Source organism: Nesoenas mayeri (assembly GCF_963082525.1).
Source record: "Nesoenas mayeri genome assembly, chromosome: 1".
Lineage (NCBI taxonomy): Eukaryota > Metazoa > Chordata > Aves > Columbiformes > Columbidae > Nesoenas > Nesoenas mayeri.
Window position 1 is genome coordinate 213,790,389 of NC_137541.1, and position 26,807 is coordinate 213,817,195.

At 51.2% G+C, this 26,807-nt stretch overlaps 2 protein-coding genes and 1 pseudogene across 3 annotated transcripts; all 3 read right to left on the reverse strand.

Annotated features, from left to right (window-relative positions):
* Positions 1-1,449: 1,449 nt before the first annotated feature.
* On the reverse strand, positions 1,450-2,409 carry LOC308037368 (olfactory receptor 52B2-like; the record flags this gene model as incomplete). The annotated part of the gene is made up of 1 exon (XM_080339098.1): positions 1,450-2,409. The coding sequence occupies one exon, from the start codon at positions 2,407-2,409 to the stop codon at positions 1,450-1,452; it is 960 nt and encodes a 319-aa protein (XP_080195224.1).
* A 6,306-nt stretch (positions 2,410-8,715) lies between these two features.
* Positions 8,716-10,488, reverse strand: LOC308037253 (ubiquilin-1-like; the record flags this gene model as incomplete). The annotated part of the gene is made up of 1 exon (XM_080338902.1): positions 8,716-10,488. The coding sequence occupies one exon, from the start codon at positions 10,486-10,488 to the stop codon at positions 8,716-8,718; it is 1,773 nt and encodes a 590-aa protein (XP_080195028.1).
* Positions 10,489-21,581: 11,093 nt separating this feature from the next.
* On the reverse strand, positions 21,582-22,269 carry LOC308037258 (olfactory receptor 52B2-like; annotated as a pseudogene). Its single transcript has one exon. The product of its transcript is annotated as an olfactory receptor 52B2-like (transcript).
* Between the last annotated feature and the right edge of the window lie 4,538 nt (positions 22,270-26,807).

Sequence of the window (26,807 nt, forward strand, 5' to 3'; positions counted from 1 at the left end):
CCTCTCCCTGGGATCCAGTGATGGGATGCATGGGAATGGTTCCAAGCTGTGTCAGGGGAAGTTTAGACATTAGGAAGCATTTTTTTACTGAAAAGGTGGTCAAACACTGGAACAGGCTCCTGGAGATGTGATCAATGCCCCTGTCTGTCAGTGTTTCAGAGGCATTTGGACAATGCCCTTAATGCCTTAATGCTTTAACTTCTGGTCAGCCCTGAAGTGGTCAGGCAGTTGGACTAGATGGTCATTGTAGGGCCCTTCCAACTGAAATAGTTCTGTTCTGTTCTGTTCTGTTCTGTTCTGTTCTGTTTAGGATGAGAGGAAACGGCCTCAAGTTGCACCAGGGGAGGCTGAGGTTGGATGTGGGAACAATTTCTTCCCCAAAGGGCTGTGGGGCATTGGAACAGGCTGCCCAGGGCAGTGCTGGAGTCACCAGCCCTGGAGGGCTGGACAGACATGAGGACATGAGGTTCTCAGGACATGGGGCAGAGCCAGGGGTGGGGGATGGGTGGACTTGACGATCTCGAGGGTCTCTTCCACCCAAAATGACTCTATGACTCTGTGATTCTACAATTCTATTCCATCCCATCCCATTCTATTCCATGTGACTCAGCAAATGGCAGCAAGTGCCAGTGGTGACAGCACAAGCCACCAAGGCAGGACATTTCACTGTGGCACTGAGACCTCCCTGTTCTGCCAGATGTTCCCCAAAATAAGAGCCCAGCACAGAGCTCCCCAGGTTTATGCACCATCAAAAACCATCCCAGCGGTTTAGACATCAGCAAAAACATCTGTTCAGCAGCAAACATCTGGTAAAGACCCTCCACCGTGGTGAAGTTTTCGAGCTGCTCATTTTCAGCCACAGAAATGGTGTCTGGTGCCTCAGTAAAAATGAATAGTTTCAGGTGTCCTTTTGGGAACAGTTTTTCACCCCTGTGTTTACTCAAAGTATAGTCAAATAATGTAGTTAAGGAATAAAGAGGCCCCCTGCATGCTAACGTGAAACAATTGCTTTTATTTTTGTGTTATTCCTTCTGGAGACTTTTTCAATACTACGAATTTTAATGAACAAGCAATTCTTAAACCAAACTTCATTACACAGCTGTGATTCATAAGAACCAGTTCATTAAACATGTTTTACCTGACTCCAGAGGAAACAGATGAGATGTAGATTTATCGTCACAGTGAAAGCCGTCTTGCCTCCACTTTCTAGGGGATTTCCCACGAGTGACATATCTGGGGTAGGTTCTCATTTCTTTGATCACTCTCCCTCCACAGCCAGAGACCCCAAATTTTGCATTTTGTCTTACATTTTCTACAGACTGTTGGGGCAAGTGATGGGGGGGCTGGAGGGTGTTCTGCATTTTACTTTGATGGCAGAAGACTTGGGCAAAGAGAGCACTTGGAGTCCCACCAAGGTGTTCATCACCTTCTGACAGGGACATCTCGCTCTTACTCTTGCAGCAAATGACCCTTGGGGCAGATGAACGTTTTTACAACCTTCTCTTTTATCTGCTGTGTCCGCACACCATACACCACGGGGTTCAGCAGCGGGGGGAAGAGCACATACAGGTTGGCCAGGAGAATGTGGACATGGTGGGGGATCTCCTGACCGAAGCGGTGCGTCAAAACAGTGAAAAAAGCAGGAATATAGAAAAGCAAAATAACACAGACATGAGAGCCACAGGTGTTGAAAGCCTTGTGACGGGCAGTCCTGGAAGGGAGTCTGAATAATGCCAGAAGAATTAAGACATAGGAGACAGCAATGAGCACAACGTCTACCACTATTGCTGCAAAGGGCACTGCGAGGCCGTACAAGATGTTGACGGAGATGTCGGCGCGGGCCAGGCGGGCGATGCCCATGTGCTCGCAGTAGGTGTGCGGGATGACGTTGTGCCCGCAGAACGGCAGCCGCTTCAGCAGAAATACACACGGGAAAATGATGCAGAAACTTCTCAGCAAAGCCACCAGCCCGGTTTTGCCGATGACTGATGGCGTCAGCACCGCCGCGTACCGCAGCGGGTCGCAGATGGCCACAAACCGGTCGAACGCCATGGCCAGTAGGATCACTGACTCTGCCGAGAAGGTGAAGTGCAGGAAGAACATCTGGGTCAGGCAGGCACCGAAGGAAATCTCCCCCGCGCTGAACCAGAACACGGCCAGCATCTTGGGCACGGTCGTGGTGGACAGCACCAGGTCGGCGACGGCCAGCATGGACAGAAGGAGGTACATGGGCTGGTGGAGGCTCCGCTCTGTCCTGATGACAAACAATAGGACGCCGTTTCCCAGCAGGGCGGCCAGATACATGGAGCAGAATGGGATGGAGATCCAGATGTGCAACTTCTCCATGCCCGGGATGCCAGCCAGGAGGAATGTTGCTGGCCTCAAGCTGGTAAGGTTGCATGGTGGCATGTTTCACCTGAAAGCAACAGCAGAAGACACTGTAGAGCGTTATTTTAGATGCTTAAGCACTTCCATCCTACCAAATGCCTTGTATCACCTTCTCTGATCTGCTCACAGCCACAGCCAGAGGTGTCACCCCAAATCATGGAGACCTGTGGTCAGCAATGTACTGCAGCATGCACTTTAACTCCCATTATGTTTTAAACAGCAATATCCAAATTTTCTCCTCACATGATTTTAACAGGATGTAAGTGTATTTTTCCCCCAAGTACTTCAGCTTAGGCCAGAGCGAATGGAGACAGAATCAACCCTTATTGCACAAATACCTTAAAGTGATGTTCTATACGTCCAGAGTAGAAGGAAGAAGTCAGGAGTGAGAGAGGAAACATCAAGTGTTTGCAGGGATGTACAAGGTGTTCTCAGACTTCAGGAACTGGGATAACTGGGGGGTTGAAGGCACCTGGATTCACACCAGGTTAGAGAACAAAATTATCTCTAGGTTTGAAGTTGGCTGCCCATGTCCCCTCCTTATCTCTAAACTTCTCCCTCCCTTTCCCTTTGGTTCAAGGACCCAGTTCGACTCGCTCTGCACCTCTTTGCCAATGCAAATCTGGCAGAAATGAAATTCAACCAGGCATTTGGAAAGACGTTCAGGTCAGGAGAAAACCCGTGTGAGATGGAGCTCCCCCCGCTCCAGCCAAGGAGAACCTGAGGAGCACCAGAGGCTGGATCACACCCGGGCTCGCACAAGTTAAAACAGGATCATACTTGTTTTTCCAGCAGCTTCTACAATAACAGCCAGCTCTTAAATATCAAAACTCAAAATAGGAATTACCCATAACACAGCTGAGATAAGACAGTGATGCAAGTACTGAAAAACAGAACTGAGAGGTTTCTGCATACCAAAATATTGGCCCCACGCATGAGAAAGCAATTGTATTTTAAACAACAGAGCTGGATCCCTGTTCGCACTCAGTGAGAGACACATTTCACGTCTAAAGTATCCCAAACCAACAAAGCCCAAGGAGCCTGCTCCGTAGAAACAAAACACAACAATAGACTGTCTATGAAAATAAAATCTGACAAAACAGTAATTATCTGATTCTGTAAATGATTTAAAACAATCCACTATAAGTATTGCATGGAATTAAAATATATGTGTTATATTAGCAGACAAAATATTATTTATGCAGATAGCATATACATTCTGTGCTGTCATACGAAAAGCTCGTCATCTCTCATAAAACATAAATGTTAAACTGCAAGTAAATGAGGATCCACTGCACATGCAGGTGGGAATCTCAGTGCAACAGGAGCTCTGCACCTGAGGAGCCGCTCAGCATGAGACCCCTTCCTCCACAAGCCCATCGCCCCTGTAAATCTGCATTAACAGATTTACACAGCTCTAAATACACCTCTGAGCAGCGCCTTGGGTTCTTCTTTCCCAAAATCTTTTAATCCTCATTTAAAATAACAGCTGCAACCTAGGAAAAAAATGCAGCAACCCGGTGCTGCGGAGGATGGAGCCCCCACTCATGGGGGCAGCCTCCCCATGAATAACCAGCCCTCAGGGGAGAGGCCGGGGAAACAAAAACAGGGTGGGAGAGAAAGGTGTCAGTGGCGATTCGTTATTCCTAACAAGGGAATGGAAATAATAAGGTATTTCTCCAGCGTGGCCGGAGCACTCGGCAGCTCTCCCGGGGGGTGGGATGCTGCCGTGGGTGCTGGTCAGGGTGGTCCATGGTGGCTTTGCTGACACGTACATCACCCGTGTGTGGTTTGATCCTGCCCGCTAGTGCTGCGCCGACATCTCTAACTCAGCACCCCCATCTCCCAGAAACAACATCAATCAGAGAGCGGCAGATGCCACAGGTCAGCAAAGGAAGACTATTTGCATTCTTCTTGTTAATTTGGCACCTCTGTGACAGACTCTCGCCATCCTAGAGACCTTTCTGGCTCCACATCCACCATGCAAGCAGCTCACCGGACCCCTGCGCTGCGGCGGGTCCCGGCTGCGGTGCCGGCGCAGGGGGACAGTGGCACCGCTCTGCTGGGTTCTGGGGCTGGAGGACGCGCTGTGCCAGCCCAGCAGCTCCACAAGCATCCTCCAGCTGAGCAGAACTGCCTGGGATGTGTCCTGTGCTCCCCCCCTGCCCAGCCCACCTCGGCACCGCACACACGACCAGCGCGTCGCTCCCTGCACACCCGGCAGGTCCCCGACGTGCAGCCGTGTCACCGTGTCCCCCTGCGCACAATTATACCCGCGCTGCCTCGCATCTCCCGTCCTCAGGGCCCTGGCCGGGCTGACGTGATGTAGCTGCGGGTCGTGGCGAGACACAGCCGAGCTTTGGGAAAACAGGCGTGACGAGTCCTAAAAAAAGCAGCCTGACTTATCAACAGCGCCGAGAACCCAGACGCACGAACTCAATGCAATTACTTCTGCAAATATCTTAGAACGTATGTATAAATAGCAATCCATGTTTTGAATACATTATTGAGCTTGATGCATAACACTCTCGGTGATTAACGCAATAAAAGGCATTTGGAAGTTTCCCTATAGCAATCTGTGTGTTGGGCTCCTCTGGGCGGGGTGGGAGGCAGATTTGGGGGCTCAGGAGCCCCACCTGGATGAACTGGCCACTGACTCGGCTCCCAGGTCAGCCAGTGACCACCCCCCCTCAGCCCCCAGGAATCTCACCATCCTCGGGATCAGAAACACATTATTCTGCAGAAACTGTTTTCCACAGCCTGAATTATGAAATTAGCCCCCAAGCAGAGGCAGCTGTGGATGTGGCAGGCTCAGCTGCACACCCACACCTCAACAAACACAGGAGGCCTTTCACTGTAAAAGAAATAATAAATCCACCAGAGCAACTGTGGAGCGCAGCATTGAACACACATAAAACCCCCAACGCAGAACTCCCCCCGTGCTAAATCTCATTTAGGATTGCAGGCATTGCAGTATTTGGGATCACTACCCAAAATAAGAGGCGATGCCCGACTGTGGTGGAGTTCAGGCAGCCGAGAGAGCTGCAGGACGCTGGATCGATGCTGCAGCAGGATTGCTGCTTGGGACCTGGAACAGCATGGTTAGTGCTGCCAGGGTGACACTGGGGAGGTGACATCCATCGTCCTGGCCGGGCTGGAGACGTGTGGCTGGGATCATCCACCGCCACCTGCACCAGGACAGGAGTAGGTGACGGGGACCGGGTGGGCACGAGGCTCAGGTGTCTGTATGAGGGATGCTGGAGCATCTCCCTGGGATCTGCAGCTGGTGCACTCATGATGGTCTCTGGGTGCAGGAGCTGGCAGTGCCCTGGGATGGACCAGTCCCTGATTTGGAGGGTGCTGAGCTTCCAAGACACTGGCTACGCTGTGCCTGCCGGGCTCCAGTGCTGCACCCACATCCCCAGCTGCACAGGCACCTTTGAAAAAACCCAGCTGCCAGGATTCAGAGAATCAGAGAAACAGAGAATCAGAGAATAGTTTGTGTTGAAGGGACCTCCAAATCTCCCCCAGTTCCCCCCTGCCATGAGCAGGGACATCGTCACAGCTCAGGGTGCTCAGACCCCGTCCAGCCTGGCCTGGGATGTCTTCAGGGATGGTTCAGCCACCACCTCTCTGGCCAACCTGGGCCAGGCTCTCACCACCCTCAGGGCAACAATTCCTTATATCCAGCCTGAATCTCCCTCCTTTAGTTTAACCCATCACCCCTTGTCCTGTCACAACAGGCCCTGCTCAAAAGTCTGTCCCCATCTTTCTCATCAGCCCCTTTTCAGTCTGGAAAGGCCACACTAAGGTCTCCTGGAGCTTCTGTTCCCCAGCTGAACAGCCCAGCTCTCTCACCTGTCCCCAGCAGAGCTGTTCCAGCCTCGGGTCATTCCTGGGGCTGCTCTGGCCCCTCTCCAGCAGCTCCATGTGTGTCTGTGCTGAGGACCCCGAGCTGGACCAGCGCTGCAGGGGGTCTCACCAGAGCAGGGCAGGGGGGATGAGGGACACCCTGGTGACACAACAGCTGAAGTTTGTCAGCCCAGCTGCCTCCACGGACAAGGAGAAGAGAGGAGGAGGTGAGAGCAGCAGCAGTTTTTAACCACGGGGGAAGTTTGCAAAGTCTTGAGCTGGTGCAGATGACAGAGCCCTCAGGTCGTGGCTGCTGCACGGAGACACCAGTGAACCTGTAACCACCACCCTGCGGATAAACCACATCCCTGTGGCCAAGGGGACAGGGCAGGGCTGGAGTTGCTGTCAATAGAGGACATGACCAAGACCAGCTTGTCAACTGCTGCCAGGGGCCAATGCTTTGTCCCAGTGGGTCAGGGAAATCACAGCTGCTGGCACGTGCATGGTCACACACGGGGTCTGCCAGGAAAGAGGGGCATTTTCCAACCTATCGAACACAGTCTATTGAACAGCAAGCCCACCTCCCCAGGACCAACCCTCCAATCACCTCCAGAAAGGGGAAAAAAGAGGACGTGGGGAGAAAGAAGGAACAAGGCACAAAATAACAAGGAAACACGGGACATGAGAAGTCTGAATTTGGCGTAAGAATGGCTGAAGAACCACAAATGGGGCAGATGGAGTAAAGAAATGGGTAGAAAACCTGTCACTGGACATATTGCCAGGGAAGAATGGTGGGAGAGAAAATTAGTGGGAAACCCAGAGCAGCAAGAAGAGTCGGAGGCAGAGGGGATGGTGAGGAGCAGGGATGGGATGTGGTGGAACTGGTGGGAAACTGGGTGGAGGGGCCAAAGGAAAGCGGTCTGGGCTGATCCTGAGCTGCTTGGGCCCACGCAGGGCTGGGAGAAGGGAAGAAGGTCCAGAGGAGCAGAGCCAGCGCCAGCGGCTCCATCTCCCCTGGCACAAGGGCTGGCCAGGACGTGGGTTTGGGACATCATGGGCAGGTCTGCAGCAGAAAACGCTGAACGCCTTGAGCTCCCAATCAGTTGTCGCAGCTTGTGTGCTAGAGACAAGGCTCTGAAGGGCATTATGGAGCTGCCCATGGAATCTTAGAATCATCTAGATTGGAAAAGACCTTTCAGAACATCGAGTCCAACCATATGACACAAGCCCATTCACAACCTCATACACACAGAAAGAAAAAGGGACAAGACTTGCCAAGACACTCCGCTCTGCTCCTGAGGGTCTGGAGAAGACGCCTGAGCCCCTGGTCCCAGGTGCGACACTGGACAAAGCACAGAAGGTTCAGGATTTGCTAACGGGAGAAGCTCTGAACTGGTGCATGAAATTAAATCCTTCCGTGCAACAACAGGTGGGTAAAAACCCACTGTGCATACATTTGGGATGTAAACGTGACTTACAGCCACCACTGATTGTTACGATAACCCCCACGGACACCACACGCACAGGAGACGCAGTGGCAGCAGTGACACATTGACTTTCATAACAGCATTTGCTCACTTGAGGAAAGGCTGATGCCGGCAGTGACAGCAGTGAGGTGGCTCGGGTACTCCCTGCCTCGCTTCCTCCAAGGCCAGATTTAAAATGAAAATTAAAACAAATAATAAAAATAAAAATAAAAATAAAAATAAAAATAAAAATAAAAATAAAAATAAAAATAAAAAAAATAAAAAATAAAAATAAAAATAAATAAAAATAAAAATACTAAAAATAAAAAATAAAAATAAAAATAAATAAAAAATAAAAATAAAAATAAAAATAAAATTAAAAATAAAAGTAAAAGTAAAAATAAACATAAAAATAGAAATTAAAATTAAAATTAAAAATTAAATTTAAAATTAAAATTAAAAAAAATAAATAAAAATAAAAAATAAAAATAAAAGTAAAAATAAAAATAAAAAATTAAAATTAAAATTAAAAAATATAAAAAATAAAAATAAAAATAAAAATAAAAATAGAAATTAAACAATTAAAATTAAAATTAAAATTAAAAATTAAAAAAAATAGAATCTACGCCACTGTTTGTTTTGGAGTCCAAATGCGAGCCAAGCTCATTTATCATCTGGTCTGCAGCATCTCTGAGTGCCTAACCTGCAAAAGTGCATATTTTCACTTTCAATATCTTTTCTTGGCATGTTTTTACCCATATACAGACATGGACCACGGTGCATCTGCAAAGGGGCAGCACCGCGCTCAGGCAACACAGAAAGCTCTTCAGTCTCTTGCCTTTGGATGCAAGAAACCCTTGCGGACCAGGGGAAATCAATTCTCATGGACGGAAGAACGCTACAGCACACAACTTGTTAGCATGCACCCTGCCGCTTTTAGTGTGGGATGAGACTGAAACGCAGCCATTGACAGATGAGGTGCTGTAACCGGTTCATGTGGACAAACCAGTTATGGTATCTTGTCCGATGACGGTGTTTTCGCCAGTATGTCCACTGCTGCACTGATGTCTCCTTCTGCATCAATCAGCGCCTCCAGGTTTGCGCTCTGGTCCTGGAAGCCCATGGCACTGAGCTGCTCCATTTGTCTCCCAAATCTGGCCTGTGGCACCTCCTCATCCATCATCTCCATCCGATGTTCTCCTTGCTCCCCATCTGACTTGAAACCTCCACTGTCCTCAGACTCGCTGCTTTGTGACGAGTCGTCCATGCTTTCCAGATCCAGCTGCACACTTGGGTCCTGCAAACTCAGTATAAAATCCGGTACCTCTGTCGAGAGGGTCTGTAATCCCAGCTGGATCTGCAGCAACGCCTGCAGCGCCCGCGGGTTCCTCAGCAGGGACGAAATCTCGGCGTCCTCCAGCTCCGGTGGCAGCTGCTGCACCTGCTGGTCTTCAAGTGGAGAATTTCCATCACCCAGTATCTCGGCACCGTTCAGCAGCACTTGTGCGGGGCTGTCGGGGTGTGTTAACGCGCTCCCCAGGCTGTGCATGAGCTCTGGGTCTCCCGTCAGCTGCTCAACCATGGTCTGAACCTGCCCTGAGTTGGGCACCACCGGTCCTGCCGCAGGACCCAAGCTCAGCGAGGTAAAACTGTCACCTGTGCTGCTGATGGTGAACTGGCCATCGCAGTCCCCTGCGTTACCACTGACCCCGCTGGACCGCGGAGCCCAAGGGTTGGGTAACGGCGTCCGGTTTTCGGTGCGGGCTGGTAGCCTGGCTCCCGTCAGGGGTGGGTTACTGTCCTGGGGAGCAAAGGGGCTGTTTCCCATCTGCACAGCGTCCAGGATGGGCTCCTGAACCTCCTTGTACAGCTGCTCCAGAGCGCTGAACCCTCCAGGGATGCTTTCCAGGTTGTTCATGGCCACATCATGGTTCCTTATCATCTCCTGCATTACGGCAGGGCTGCTGGAGGCCTCCAGCATTTCTCTGATAGTCTGGGGGTGGGTGAGAATGTGGCCAATCTCGGGATTTTCTTCAGCCAGCTGCCGCATCTGAGGGCTGGACATGAGGATGTCCCTGACAACGTTGGCATTGTCGAGGACATCCTGCACCAAAGCAGTCTGCATCTCCCTTACCAAGCTGTGCAGGGGTGCCTCTTCTTCTTGAATGCTGCTCACCAAGTCCAACACGTCTGTGGAGTCCAGGCCCAGGAGAAATACGCCCGTCACCCCAAGGAGGAAGCCCAGCAGAAATGTGTTGTTGTTGATGGTGTTCAGATCCAGGCCTGAAGCAAGGATCCTGCACAAGAGGTCCTCCATGGTCTGTGCCACTATTTCCTGGCTGGAGGTCAACAGCTCAGACAAGTTGTGATGGATTAAGCTTGGGTTTTGCAGATGACCCACGCTTCCCAAGTAGAATAAGTTGGAATTGCTGAGGCTGGGAGGTCGCATCAGGCTGGTCGCTCTTTCTTGATCTGCCAGGCCATCCTGTGGTTTCTGCTGGGACCTGATGACAACGTGGATGTTGACCCCACTGTGAACTCCATGCTGGCTCAAAGTGTCTTGATCCTTGAGGACTTTCCCAGCAAATATCAGGACCAGCAGATCAGGGGATGCTTTGAAACGTTTGGCAACTTCTTTCTTGAACTCCTGGATGGTGCTGCTCTGAGCAACCTCAAACTGCTCCTTCTGTTTGAGCGTCTTCACAGTAACCTTGATGATATTTGAGGAACCCATGGTGACAACAGGTTGACCAGTCTTTGCTGCCCCTTTGCTTCTGGGCATGGTGACTCCGAGACCAGGACTGCGCGTCGCTCTGTGGAAAAGCAGAGGTGCTGGCAGGAGGTGACGGAGGGTGACGGCTGCAGTGGAAACAGGGGGTGGCAGTTACCCCTGCTATGGTGACGGTTGCCAGGAGGGAGCAGTGACACGGGGACAAGGACCACCTCGCTCCGCAGTGTACATAACAGCCAGATGTTGCACAGCTGCTCCAGTCGCTCACCGCCCGAGCAGTCCCCCCATGTTCCCTGTCCCACTGCGGCCTCCTGCCCGTATAGAATGGCCATGCAGCGCCCCTGTGCTGTGACATCACAGCTGATGCCAGTGTGAGCAGTGAGGGCCCTCAGAGCTGAGCTCAGGCTTCCTCGCCTCCATGGTCCCCTACCAAGTCCCCGGACACGAGGAAAACCACACCATGGGCACCCCCAGTCTCAGGGGCCTCCAGGACCGTTTCCATTCCACATGACCAGGTCAGCATTGCCAAACCCACGGCGAAGCTCCCGGGCACCCACCCTCCCGGCTCCGGACCTTGCTCCTCTGTTTCAGCGAACACCCCCCTCCTGCCAGGTGTGCTGCAGGAACACAAAGCACCTCAAATTGTCACATTGACCCCCAGTCTTTGGGTCCCACTGTGGGTTTGCTGCCAGCGCAACCCATGACAGGGTCAGCCCTAGAATCACAGAATTACAGACGGGTTTGGGCTGAAGGACCTTCCCAGCTCCCCCAGTTCACCCTGCCATGAGCAGGGACATCTTCACCAGCTCAGGGTGCTCAGAGCCCGTCCAGCCTGGCCTGGGATGTCTCAGGGATGGTTCATTCACCACCTCTCTGCCCAACCTGGGCCAGGCTCTCACCACCCTCAGGGCAACGATTCCTTATATCCAGCCTGAATCTCCCTCCTTTAGTTTAACCCATCACCCCTTGTCCTGTCACAACAGGCCCTGCTCAAAAGTCTGTCCCCATCTTTCTCATTAGCCCCTTTTCAGTCCGGAAAGGCCGCACTAAGGTCTCCTGGAGCTTCTATTCTTCAGCTGAACACCCCAACTCTCTCACCTGTCCCCAGCAGAGCTGTTCCAGCCTCGGGTCATTCCTGGGGCTGCTCTGGCCCCTCTCCAGCAGCTCCATGTGTGTCTGTGCTGAGGACCCAGAGCTGGACCAGCACTGCAGGGGGGTCTCACAAAGCGGGGCAGAGGGGCAGGATCCCCCAAACCTGCTGCTCTGCCCACACTGCTGGGGATGCAGCGCAGGACACGGGTGGTCTCTGGGCTGCAAGTGCACATGGCCGGGTCACGGCCAATCTCTCACCCCCCAGCACCACAAGTCCTTCTCCGCAGGGCTGCTCTCAATCCCTCCATCCATTTTTAACCCCAGGATTGCCCCCGTGCAGATGTTCCCAGGTAAGGGTTATTCAACCTATGCCAATTTCGATACGCTTTGCACCATTCTTGTGGATGCCGTTAAATTTAATTCCATGTGCACAGAGCAAACACCCTACAGTTCCATTACCAGAACAAATCTCTCCCTCACCCAGCTGAGAAAGTTGGTGTTTGTTTCAAAACAAAGACAAAAGGAGGTAAATTTGTCTTAGCATCCCATGCTTTATTTCTTGTTTATGTGATGCTCGGAAAAAATTCTCACAGTCCCAGGTTGGTGCTGAATTTCTGCACCTGCAAAATTCAAAGCTGACTTTCATGGAGCCAATACAAAAATCCAGGTGCATACCAGAACAGCTTAATTTGTTTAGCCTTTTCCTCATAGCTTTCAGGTTATTTGATGTCGACATTCATTTTTGAAACTACAAAAGTTTCCCTGTTAATCAAAAACCTTCTGATCCAGTTGCAGAGTGCTTGTTTCATGTCAGCTAATCACACCACATGGTAACTCCCCGCAGGACATGGTACGGTTTCTGCTTCCAGACAGCATGCAGGGAGAAGAGCAATTCCAGAGCCCCAGCACTCGTTTGCAGCAACAAAGAGCTCCCCTGCAATTATTTATTTGGATGGAATGCATTGGCACGCAGGCCTGTGCCTGTGCACTCATACCAGGTGCTCTTTTCCCCAAGATTTGTCCCTCCACGGGGCACCAGCCTCTCTGCTTGGTGACTCCACAGCCCTCCCATCCAGCTCACTGAGAAGCGATGAGAAAAATAGTGCTAAATTCAGCGATGGTGGTTCTGATCACTATTTTTACTCTTTGGTGAGTCTCTTTCCCATTTGTAGCCCAGATTTATTTCTGATGCCTGTATCAGTGTGTGCCTGGGTAGTGCCTCTCCTCTAACGACTCAGGAGATAAAGAAATCTGGGATGAAAATCAGAAGGATGGACTCCCAATCACGCTAACACTTCCTTCCCCACTAAGGATGGTCATAATTCTTCCTGGAATTTGATTTCTGGAGCTTGTGAGGATTGGAGACTGTCCCAGGAAGCACATGCAGCATTTACAGCGTGTTTAGATGCCGCTGTTCCTCCTCAGACATCGTTCATACCAATAGGGGCAATCTGCCAGACCCAGAGCTGCTGCCTGCAATATCTGCAGAGCTTCTGGCATCACCCAGAGTCCACAAACAGCATCAACCGTGGTGGCTACGGGTGTCATCTGCGTGGACTCTGACACAGTCCCCCATGACATCCTTCTCTTTAAACTGGAGAGATATGGATTTGATGGGCGGACTGTTTGGTGGATGAGGAACTGGTTGGATAACAACATCCAGAGGGCAGTGGTCAATGGCTCAAGGTCTGGATGGACACCGGTGACAAGTGGTGTCCCTCAGGGGTGCGTCCCCTTCGTCACCAGCAGGCCCGGTGTGATGTAAACTGACCCATGAGCCAAAAATAAACAAAACCAAAACCAATTCTGCTGGTGACACTGGTCTCACAGCCACGTACTGATCTGCTGGGTTCTCCTGTGTATTGCCTCGTCACTCCCTGCAGCTGGAAGGGTAGAGGAGAACACTCCCTGTGCCCCTGATCCCTTAACCGTATTTTCTGTCACCACGCAGAAATGGTTCCAAACACGCTGCTAAAATACTTCCACTTAGTTTGGTGAATGACACTCTGCAAGCCCAAAACGCTCCTGGTTAACCAGCTCTTTATTCACCAGAACTTCTTCTGTTTGCCTCCCTAACTCCTTTTCCTCTGGACACGAAAAACACAACGTGGTAGTTTGAGTAGGATTTAAACACTGCCAGAGTGTAACGACAGCATTCTACGTCCCTTTATACAGAGTTCACATATACATACACCCCTATACTAGAAGATACAGGAAATTAATTTTATCTTTAATGTTTCCCAGTTTGCAGGATCAGAGTCCTTCCACAAGAGGATTTGGTGAGGAGCACGTTGAGGCCCCCCAGGTCAGACTGACACAACTTGGGGCATTTTAGAATCACAGAATCATGGAATGTCCTGAGCTGGAGGGACCCACAGGATCATCGGTTCCAGCTGCTGTCCCTGCACAGGACACCCCACAGGTCACCCTGTGTGTCTGAGGACGTTGTCCACTCTCTTCTTGAACACTGTCAGGTTGGGGCTGCGACCACCTCCCATGTAGACCTGGAGGCTGAAACAGTCATGCAGGCGGCTTCTTGGTCCTGCACCACTCTGGAATCCAAATATTTCACTGAGAAAACAACTTTGTACCAAATAACTTGCATCCTCCACATGGGAACACATCTATATGGGTGTAGTCACTGTTGGAAAACCTGCTGTTGCTCTCATGAGCTCCTCGCAGCAGTTAATTATTCTCATTATTCAGAATAAGGCTTCTATTTCTAATTAGAATATGTCTGGCTTCATTTTCCGTTCATTCAAATTCATCCTTCTCAAGGGCACTACAATGATCCTCAGCATCAGATGTTTCCTCCCGAGACCTCCACCCTGCAATGAAGATGCCTCTACAGCTCTTTAAAAATTAATGTTTTGCACCCTTTACAGATCAAGTATTTTCTCAAGCGCTTGTATAATATGTCAGTTCTGTCTCCCCGCCCTCCAGACCCTTTTGCTATCATTTAGAATGCTGAGCACAAACCACAGGGCAGGATTGCAGCACCGCTCTCACTGAGCAACCCGCCCCCTCACTGCACCCATGTTAACCTGCTCCTCATTAGCAACTGATTTTAGGGCTCAAACAGACCATGGATTAGTATGAGCTCCAAACAAGTCAGCCAGGCCAAAAGCCACCAGCTTATCCTGCACTAAGCCCAGCAATGGGTATTTTTTAGAGATTGCAGCCAACTGGGGAACAGGCCAGGCCAACCAGAGCAGTGACAGATGTTCCTCAGCTGCCTCCCAGGAGGAGAACCAGGAGATCAACCACCGTAAGTGTATGTATAGAAACACACACAGCCTGGGGAAAAAAAAACAGGAGGAACTGGAGCTCTGTGCACAGTCAGAAAGTTATGATATTATAGGAATAACTGGAACAGGGTGGGATGACTCATATGACTGTAGGATCACGATGGATGGTGATAACCTGTTTCATAAGGACACGCAGGGAAGAAGAGGAGGAGTCGTCACAGTCTATGTTCAGCAGAATCTGGAATGTATAGAAGACGACTGTGGCAATTGTGGAAGCTGTATTTGTGGAGTGTCTCTGGGTTAAGATCCAAGGGGTCATCTCCAAGTGTGATCTCACAGTAGACATCTGCTACCAACCTCCAAACCAAGACGATAAAGGCTGACGAAGCGATGTTTGAGTCACTTGGGCAAGCTTTGGGGCAACACAAGCTATTGGCTTCAGCTACCCAGACATGTGCTGGAAGAACAACATAGCAGCTCACTTCATCCATCAAGTTCTTGGAACACAGTGGACGGCTTCCTCACACAAAAGTTAGATGTGCCAACCAGGAAAACCTGCTTAGTAATACCTCGGTTAGCAATACCACGGCTGCAGTGATCACAGCCTTGTGGGGTTTGGGATCCTGCTGAGCACACTGAAGGTTTGTACCAAGACAAAGCCACGCTTTGCTGGACCAGAACTCTGGATCAGCCCTCTCTGCACTGACCTGCTGTTCTGGGAGCGTTGGCTGCTGCACATTTCTGCCTTCAGCCAGGGCAGCGCAGCTTCGACACACCGTGACACTGACCACCAGCGAGGTTCTCTCCTGTATTTGATAGCCAACTTCAACACACCATGCCACTGACCATCAGCGAGGTTCTTCTCCTGTATTTGATAGCCAGCTTCAATACACCATGCCACTGACCACCAGCGAGGTTTTCTCCTGTATTTAATAGCCAACTTCGACACACCATGCCACTGACCACCAGCGTGGTTGTTCTCCTGTATTTAATGGCCAGCAGGTTCACTCACAGCAGGTTTTTAGATGAAATGTTTCCTTCCACACTAACCTGCATTAAACACCAAACACCATAACGAAGATGCTGAAGGGAGTGGAGCATCTCCCGTGTGAGGAAAGGCTGAGGGAGCTGGGGCTCTGGAGCTGGACAAGAGGACACTGAGGGGGGACTCATTCATGGGATCAAGATGGAAAGGGGCAGTGTCAGGAGGATGGAGCCAGGCTCTGCTGGTGACAACCAGGGACAGGACAAGGGGCAATGGGTGCAAACTGGAACACAGGAGGTTCCACTTAAATATGAGAAGCAACTTGTTGGGGTGAGGGTGTCAGAGCCTGGCCCAGGCTGCCCAGGGGGTTGTGGAGTCTCCTTCTGTGCAGACATTCCAACCCGCCTGGACACCTTCCTGTGTAACCTCATCTGGGTGTTCCTGCTCCATGGGGGGATTGCACTGGATGAGCTTTCCAGGGCCCTTCCACCCCTGACATTCTGGGATTCTGTGATAACCAACCTGCAGGGACACGTATGGGAAGATGCAGCACAAATGCAAACATCAAAACTTCTGGCTCTCAAAGCATTGATGTTTGCAACCACTTGGGCACACGGAGCTGCTCCACACTGCAGCTCTGGAGCAGCCTGGATTTTGGGCATGGGCAAAAACGGAATGTGTCTGCCCCTGCCTCTGTGCCAGCCCCAGAGCTCTCCCTGATGATGACAGGATGCAGGACAGTGTGGAATTCCCAAGGACAGTAACTATATACATAGAATCATAGAATCATTTTGGTTGGAAGAGACCCTTAAGATTGAGTCCAACCATAACCTAGATCTAGCACTAAACCATGTCACTAAGAGCCTCGTCCATGCGTCTTTTTAATCCCTCCAGCAATGGTGACTCCACCGCTGCCCTGGGCAGCCTGTTCCAAGGCCCCACAGCCCTTTGGGGAAGAAATGTTTCCTCATATCCAGTCTCACCCTTGGAGATCCAGAGTCCCCTGGGTCAGGGATGCTTGTGAGGACACAGGAGATGGGAGCAAGGGCAGTACAATTGCCAGTCGACATGACAGCCTGTTCCTTGCACTTTCTACAAGGCTTCCAGTGCCCAAAAGAAAGGACAGAACAAATTTCAATGTAAGAGGTCTTCAGTACGCACGCTCTCAGTCTGCTGATGCTGCCAGAAGACCTAACCCATAACAACTGCTCACAGTCGCAGAACCGTGGAGGAATGCGGGCTGGACAGGACCTTGCCAGTCTCTGGTCCAACCTCCTGCACACAGCAGGGTCAGCTTTAACTAGGTGAGACTCAAAAATCCCCAAGGATGGGAACTGCACAAGCTCTTTGAGCAGCCTGTTCCAGTTTATGTACTGCGGCTGTAAATGAGTTGGACTGTGCAACCACGGACCAGCCATCCCACAAGCGGTGGATGCGCTCAGGATGGCACCAGTGCATCCTCTTCTGAGCCTGAACATGGAGAGGCTTTTCCTCCTGCTCTGCCCATCTGATCCTGGCTTAATCGCGCTCTCACCTAACAGCTGAGTGCACAGAGCTGTACAAGCACTGGTGGGATTAAGCCAGGACAGGCTCAGACGCAGTTTAACCAGGCAGTACCCAAAGTCAGGTGCACGTTGCTGCACCTCGGCAGTGACACGGGCGTCCTGCCTGCCACAGCAGGCAATCTTAATTTCAACTCTTCCACTGATACAACACCTTCCTAAAAGCCCAGGAACTCGCTCACTCAGCACAAGCACTTCACCAGTTTGCTGCCCCGGCCTCTGACGAGAGTTTTCTGCCCTCAGGCAGCGATGTGCAGGTTCTGGGAATCTGCTCTTGCATCAAGGGATGGGGTTTTTTATAGACCCTGGGGGACCCACACCCAGGAGACAGCTCTACTTTCTTTCCATTCATCCGCACCCCATCTCAATATGTAAGTCCTGATGTGAAGGAACATAAAATAAACACTCTTTCTTTTTTTTTCCCATTTCTGCTGATTATTTTCACCCTCTTACATGTTCACTGAGAGGTGTGATACCGAGCAGATGTTTTAGGCTCCTCTATTGCACTTATGCATAGGAAATTCTCCAGACGGTGCTCATGATCCAAAGATGTCCATGACTCAAAACACAGGCTTCTGCTCCTCTTGATTCACCAGACAAGGAGAAGCATATTTAATGACAGAAATGCTAAAACAGGTACAGGAAATTCACCCTTTCATATCCCACCACTGTGCTTCTTAGTGTCAAGCTAGCACCCCACATCTCACCTGAGGTCACCAGATGGCTTCCAATCTGCTCAGCAGACACTCAAATGAGTTTGTCTTGGTCTCCAGCAGTTCCTAGGAGCAAAGGCTTGTTTTTCATGGCCTTTAACACCAAAACGGACTGCTCTCATCACACAGCTTCGCCCGCTTCGTAACACCACACAGCACCTGTGAGATGCTTTGCTTTCATTTCCATTGAAAGGCAACTGAAACAACTCTCAGCCATCATGGTACCTGAGCAAAGAGATCAAAGTGCTGGTTTCTCCTGACTTTTCCCCGTTCATCTTATCCCTGTCATTATCACAGCAGCGGGAGGGGTGTTTCACAGGGACCGGGCAGCACTGGCATGTGTCAGTGTAAATTTTTGGGGTTGTCATATTCAGGGACAGGAGCTGGACTTGATGACGCTTGTGGGTCACTCACAACTCAGGACATTTGATGACTGTGTCGTTCTGTGTGCTGGGAGGAGGAGCGGGACCTCTCCTGGAACCAGCACAGCTCCCTCCTCATTCCACCCAGAGCACCATGTGCTGAGGGACCTCCCAGCGCACCCTACATTCCAAAAACATGGACTTTGGACTGGGTGAAATATTAGAGGAGCCGAGGGGAACATGGACCGGCACTGCCCAGCATCACCTCTGCACAGCTACAGGGACACACCAGGACCCTCACATTGGCCCACACACCCAAAGTGTCCCCACCCAAACGCTCCTTCCCTCGGACGCCTGAGCTCCTCTGGAGCCCCCTCCTCTGGCACAGCCTTCCCCCCTCCTCCTTAGCGCCATGACTTTGCACTCACCTCTATTAAATTAGCTGTCTCTGCATCATCCAAAAACCTGATTAGCAATGATTTTATACTTGCTTCTACACAACTGATAATAATCATACATAGCACCAGACCCAGCATCCGATCAATCCCTGCCGAATGTCCCCAGAAATATAAGGAAAGCCAGCTCTCAGTGGGGAGCTATCACTGAAATAAGGCTTTGCAGATAGCCAAACTCCATTACTTGTTATATATTTCTTTATTTATTTGTTATAATGAGGTATATATCATAATGTTGTGAAAATAAAAAAAATGCCCACAGTTGCCTTCAGGTAACCGTATCACCCAAATGTGAAAGTCATCAGAAAATGAAACTACATGATTCTACAGAAGCTGAATACCAAAAATAAGCACTGAGCGCCATTAATTATGTTCTTGCCCTTTTTACACTTTATTGATCAAGTCTCATATTCACTTTTCCATTATTTTATTTGGAGCTAATGTCAAACTAACAAGTTTCAGATTTCTCCAGTAATCCCATTTCTCCTTTTTAATATTAGTACATGCCAAAAAGTATTTCTTTTTTTCCTTTATTTTCAGTGGCTTTGCTAAGCCTGGGGATACTTGAGGAAGACGTGCAGGCCTGGTGGTTCCTCCACCGGCTCTTCTGGACCCCTCGGGCCCACGTTATCCAGACCCGCTGATTTCCACTGGCCTGAGTCCAGTTCCTAAAGGCAGTTAGAAATGTGAACAGAAATACCGGCAAAATCTGAATTGAAATGTGCACCACAATATAAACGGGTTTGAGATGCGCTGGAGACTTTGGGGTTGCTGGAGGTGCCTGTAAACTTCAGGAATATTTAGTCATCAGGAATGCACCAGAAATGCTGCCACAGATGAGTGTCCTGAGGACAGGGACAGTTTCCATCCCCACCCTGCAGCACCGTCGGGCTCTGGGAAGTCACCTCTGCCCTCCCCTCCATTCACACACCCAAAACAGGTCCCTTTTTCTTGTAAACAAGGCAGAGAGGATGCATCCCATCGTAAAACTGCCCATTCATTGGGGTGTGACATTGGGAACGAGGACACAGACCCGTGGTCCATCTGCATGGGTCAGCAGCTCAGTCCCAAAGCCTCCAAGACCAGCCCACACTACGGATCAACCCAACTGCTCGTGTCACCAGGTGCCACCAGGCTGGCTGGTGGCTCTGTCCACACTCGAGGTCCAAACCCAGCAGCAGACACATGCAGGGGGAGATACCTCCTGGCTCCCAGAAGGCATGTGGGCACTTCTCTGAGCTAGAGCTGGCACCCAAATCTAGAGCTGGCCCATTCTGGGTGCGGAAGGGGGCCTAGGAATTCAAGCCAAGAGGTACAGAGAGGAAAAGGATGTTTCTTGTATTTGCTAGCACCACCACATAGGCTTCGAAACCACTACCTCAGCTTTCACCAACAGAAGTGTCATGTCACTGCCCATGTCTGTATTTCTGTAGTGAGCCATGCCATCTTCCTCATCCTTGGGCAACAGGCTCATCACACCTCCCTTTTTCAGTAGATGTGGTCCTACTACAGCAAACACGCTAATGCCCAGTTTACTAGTGTTACTAGTGAAGAGTTCCTACTGGTGTTCCTACTGTGAGTAGGAATATTTGCAAAACTCTGAGATACCTGACAGAGCAGTACTGATGACAGCTAAAGTCACGTTTTTATTGCCACAGCTGATGTTGTATCAAGATTTGCTCCCAGTTTCCTTCCCAGCTGGCTGCCCGAAGACAGATCTCTCTGGAAATTGTAGGGGAGGCGGTTCGGGGAGCTGGAGCTCCCCGTCCTGCTAGACTTGGCTCAGTTACACCCCATGTGGGACCAGGGCCACGTCCCTGTGCAAACATGCTGTACTTTAGTTGCATCTGACATTAGCTATCGGGGTTTTCCTCACGCTCGGCAGCCAGGCTGGCTCTGCGCGTCCCCTGGGAGCCCAGAGACAGGGATGCTAAGACAGGACCTGGATGGCTCCTGTTACCACGGGCTCCCCGTCTGCCCCGAAGTGCCCAGCTCAGGCGACGACATGAGATCTTCCCACTCTTGCCCGCAGCAGAGCTGAGGGCACAGCCCTAAGCAGCAAGAGTGAAGCAAATCCGAAGCCTGCAGCCTTCCCTGCGCCCACAGGCAGGGAGGGACACCGGGACCCGATCACCTGTGGTCCTGGTGGGCTGTGTCCGCGCTGTGGGCTGCTCCAGACAATGGCCGCTGTGGTGCAAACAGCCGGCGTCGGCAGCCGTGCCGAGCAGGGCAGAGGAGCAGCGCTGCCACCATTACTGTGTCTCGCATTGAGACGGGACCCAACGGGCACTCCCAGGCCTGAGCGCCTCCAGGGGGCATCGCCGGCCCAGCCACACCTGCTCCCATCCCACGGAGACGATGCCCAGCTCAAACACACACATTTGTGCACTAACAGCCACACATGTTATACGTACCCCTTTAATGTTTTCTGTTTCATAAGCTCCTAAATAGCACCTAAAGAATCCAGAAACTGTATTTTCGCTTGCAAAGGTCTTGACTGTACAAAAACCCAACAGGACAATGCAAGGGATCCCAGGAACATGGGACTAGTGGTGGTCCCTGGTGCCTGGCTCCCACTGGCCCAACGAGCCGCTTCCCATCAGTACATCTGGGAACCCGTGCAGCCTCTCTGGATGTTGACATCTATTGAATACACTGATTTTGAAAACATGCCCATCTGGCCTGTGTTTGCCAGGTTCCCACTGCTTTTCATTCATCTCCCTCTCTTCAGAGCTTTGTTTCACCCCTCTCACCAGCAGACCAGCCCGGTTGCCCGTTCCTGCCTGCCTGGTTGTGCCCTGTTGCCCAAGCCACGTGCTCTCGGATCTGCCTTGTTCTCACCCCATAGACGATGGGGTTGAGCATGGACGGCACCACAACGTAGAGATTGGCCAGGGAGATGAGAACATGCCGAGGAACGTGCTGGCCAAACCGGCGTGCCAGGAAGAAGAAAGCCGGTGTGTAAAACATGGCGATGGCGCAGCGGTGGGAGCTGCAGGTGTGCAGAGCCTTGAGGACGGCAGCTTCCAGAGGCACCTGAAGATCAGCACATGGGAGATGGCAATGGAGACGCCGTCCAAGCCGGCTGAAAGGAAGCCAGCAGCAACCCCGTACCAGATGTTGACGGAAATGTCGGCCAGGCAGGCCATGCTGATGTGCTCGCAGTAGGTGTGGGGCATGTGCCCACAGAACGGCAGCCACGTGAGGAGGAAGATGGTGGGGAACATGATGGAGAAACTCCTGATTAAAGCCGCCACTCCAACCTTCCCCAGGGTGGAGCATGTCAGGACAGCCGTGTATCACAGAGGGTCGCAAATGGCCATGTGCCAAAGGCCATTGCCATTAAAATGGCTGACTCTGCCACTAAAATGAAATAGATGGAGAACATCTGTGCCAGGCAGGCACTGAAGGACATCTGGGTGGACACTGGGTGGACAGTGAGGGTTTTGGGCACAGGAAGATGCACACGGGCTCCTGGAGGCTGCGCTCCTTACAATGGTGACCAGCAGGACCGAGCTCCCGAGAAGGGCAGCAGAGTATATCGTGCAGACGGGGATGGAGATCCAGGTGTGAAACCTCTCCATCCCAGGTATCCCCACCAAGATGACAAATGTGGGATGGAATCTCGACGCATTGGGTGTCAACACGGCTTGATGCAACACTTCACATCGTGTCTTGCTTGCAGGAGCTGTGTAATGGTAGGAAGAAATGCCTTAAGGACAGCTGAACCATACCTGAGATACAAAGGGGAGCTGAACTCATGATTAGCATTGCTCTTGGCACAGACACTTTAAATTGTGAACTATATTTTACCTGTAAGTGTTAAATATTCTGCAGTTTGCTCCATCAGGGTTCTCCACTATTCAAGTCCGTTCATCTCAGGTAGGTACTGTCACTTATGCTGTCCGAGTCTTTGAAACAAGGACAGTCTCCTGCCTGCAGCTGCTGGGAACCAGAGCAAAGCGTACAGGAGATTCACTCTTGAAACGGCGATTACACAAATGCTCCTCTGGGTGACACGTGTGGATGTGACCACCATTTATGCTGCAACTGATAAATCTGTAGGGTCAGAAATATATCAAGAACCACTCTCTTGCCCTCCCATGACTGCCACAAAGAAGGCACGTGTACTGCTCCTGCTCCGGGACACCCAGCTTCGGTGACTCAGAGCTGTTGGAAAGCCACCTATGAAAACCGACACAAGGAGCCTGGTCCAGTCCTGTCCTTCTCAGGGCTTTTCCTGCCCACACCAACCCCTACAAAAGGTCTGTCTGTGTAACGGTGTGTGAGCGCGCTCTGCCAAGAGCAAGGCGAGCGACAGGCAGGGGAGAGCCCCACCGATCCCAAAAACTCTGCTCTGTAAGAGCCCCAGAAGCAGCGTCCGATTGCCCAGCTATCTGGAGAAATTCTCTTGTCATGTACGCAAAGACACAAAATCAAAAGCTGCCAGCAACAGGGCATTATCAAAATGTCCAGGGTCTAAAGGGGGGTCTGCAGTGCCGTGAGGAGTAACCAGCTGTGTGCCAGGAGGGGCCGCCTTACGCGTTATGACCCTGGAGAATGAACCAGCTGGGCTGCCAGGTGCTATTGAGCCGGTACAAAATAAACAATGAAAGCCCCTGAACACCCCAGCTCTGGCAACGACTGTTTCAGAGAATATAGAAAATATACAGGCAAACTTCTCTCCTAGCTCCCACCCAGTGCACTTCACATATTAGAAGAACACAAGTCCATTCTCGCTCTAAGTGAAACCCCTTCACATGCACTACGTCTGGAAGAAGCAGGAGGAGGAGAAGCACACTGCCCGGTGCTCTCTCTGCCACGCTCACACGGGCATTTTGGATGATGCAGCCAGAACCGCTGGCGTTTATGTGTCCCTGGCAGTGGAATCACACAACAGCTCCCTGTCTTCCTATCTCCCTAATCCATCTGCACCCCACCAAACCCAGCTGAAACCACAGTGCCACGACCCAGCAAACTCACCCGCCCCTGTGCCAGCAATGGGATCCTGCTCGTACAGAGCCTGAGCCTGGGTGTTTACACCATGTCCAGAGAGCGCCTGGGGCACCGCAGGACACTGACGTTGTGCTCATCCTCAGCGCGGGTGGTGAAGAACACCAGGGACATCACCAGTTCATTTCCCCGGGGTACTGCCTACGACGGTGCTAGTTGGGCAGGGATTGTACAAGCCCTGCAGACCACCGGGCTGTCCCCAAAGCAGCCTCGGTGATTCCTCACCCCCTCACCACTCATCATCTCCCCAAACACAGTAACTCCTGCAAGTTCACTGCCTGGCCCTGGATCCCAAAGGGGTTCCCAGGGCTGTGCAGGAGCCAGCCTGGGACAAGCAGGGACCTGTCAGCCAGGCGGGAGTTTCACCCTCATCCTCGACTGGAAGTGCTTTGGGATCAGGACCTGTTCCAGCTTTTTGTGAAGCGTGACGGAGAGGAATTTGGGAAGCTCTGAGACAGGGATCAGCAGATATCGCTGCTATAAACCTTCTAGCTGATTTTGTCCTCATTGCTGATTTCAGAAGAAAGCAATGGATTTATTTGGACACTGTTCCTCCTGTGGAGACCTGCAGACTGTGTAGTGAGGGCAGGGGAACCGTAATCAGCATCCTCCCAACTGCCACAACCCTTCGGGGACCTGTCAGGGACCCCTGGGGAACAGCAGGGACCTCTGACACCCAAGAGCAAACCAACCCACCACCAACTCCATCCCGGCTGCTGAGCTACCATCTCATTTCAGGCAGGACACTTTACAAGGACATGCTACTTATTATCTGCCTCTCTGTGCAGTGGGGATTTTTATCAATTAACTGACATTTGGTAAGACATTATGGTGATGGAGGTAAGATGAAGTGAAGTCATTACGCTTTGCTACTCTGATTTATTACTCGCAGAGCTCTGCAGATGAAGAACAATTAATAAAGCGCCATTGTTTTAGAAAAGCAATAAAAATGAATGGAAATGTGGTACTTCAACTCAGAACACTCACGGCTTTGTTCACGATGAAAGCCGTGCTTGTCTCTGTCTATTCAGCAAAGTGTTCAAATACAGCTCAAGAGCAATTCCCTTCAAAGCGAACGCTTAGGGCTTGACTCAGCACAAACTCCATGCTTGGTCTCCACTTCAGGCGCAGGCTTGACTCCCTCTCGGTGCATGTTATCATGAAAACACTGCCCACGCATCCACCGAGGACACAGTTTCTTACAGTGACTCCACCGACTCCCACTCTTCTCCCAAAGTTTATGAGATTTCAGTTACTTTTTGCACATGCTGTGTGGATGACATGAAAAAACTTTGGTAAAATCCCTTCCTTCTCCCCCTGGAAAGGGTCCTGGTGATCCAAATATCCCCACAAATTGCCCACCACACCAACCAAGTTAACAATAAATCTGTGTCTTTCAAAAGTGGCAAACAGAACACAAAGTGCGGAAGTACTGGTTTCACATCCCGTGTGAGTTATTAAGCTAACATTTTAACCACACTAGAAACATAAATCTTCCTGATCAGCTGGCTAATATCCCATTATGCACGCCCCTTTGGACATTAATTGCTAAGCTAGTGATTCATTGACTCGGGGACATTTGCCTCTGCAGTTTGCTCCCTGACCCGGCACCACATCCACCCAAGGGGCAGAGCAAGCTCAAAGCTGCCTCCTCAGCTGTACAAAACTGATCTTGCAAACCCAGGGAAGCAGGAGGACCCATGATACGCACCCACCCAGCACAGCGACACACAGCCCATCCCAACCGAGCCGGCTGCTGAAGTGCCAGTGACAATGAGCCTGGAAGGACGTGTCACCCCTGAGAGAAGAACCCTGAGCGCTGAGGAGGTCACTGCAGTGGGGACAGAGCAGACCCCTCACTTCTCAAGGCTCCATCCTGCTTGCAGACAAGTGACTGGGAGTTTTCTCAGTGAAATCAGAGGCAATGGGGGGCACGTCTGACCACCACTGCTGGGACATCACAGTATCACAGGATGTTTGGAATTGGAAGGAACCTCAGAAGATCATCCAGTCCGATGCCCCTGCTGGAACAGGAACACCCAGATGAGGTTACACAGGAAGGTGTCCAGGCGGGTTGGAATGTCTGCAGAGAAGGAGACTCCACAACCCCCTGGGCAGCCTGGGCCAGGCTGTGGAACCTCCTGTGTTCCAGCTTGATCCCCTTACCCCTTGTCCTATCATTGTTTGCCACCAGGAAGAGCCTGGCTCCATCCTCGTGGCACTCACCCTTTATATATTTATAAACATTAATAAGGTCACCCCTCAGTCTCCTCTTCTCCAAGCTCCAGAGCCCCAGCTCCCTCAGCCTTTCCTCACACGGGAGATGCTCCACTCCCTGCAGCATCTTGGTGGCTGCGCTGGACTCTCTGCAGCAGTTCCCTGTCCTGCTGGAACTGAGGGGCCACAGCTGGACACAAGATTCCAGGTGTGGTCTCCCCAGGGCAGAGCAGAGGGGCAGGAGAACCTCTCTGACCTACTGACCACCCCCTTCTAACCCACCCCAGGTCCCATTGGCTTCCTGGTCACAAGGGCCCAGTGCTGGCTCATGGTCACCCTGCTGTCCCCAGGACCCCCAGCTCCCTTTCCCCTACGCTGCTCTCTAATAGGTCATTCCCCAACTTACACTGGAACCTGGGATTGTTCCTGCCCAGATGCAGGACTCTACACTTGCCCTTGTTAAATCTCATCAGGTTATTCCCCGCCCAGCTCTCCAGCTTGTCCAGGTCTCTGATGGCAGCACAGCTTCCAGTGTCACCACTGCTCCCAGCTTGGTGTCACCAGCAAACTTGCTGATAGTGCACTCAATTCCCTCATCCAAATCGTTAATGAATATGTTGAATAATACTGGCCCCAGCACTGCCCCCTGAGGCACTGCACTAGATACTGGCCTCCAGCTAGACTCCGCACCATTGACTACCACTCTCTGGCTTCTCTCCTTAA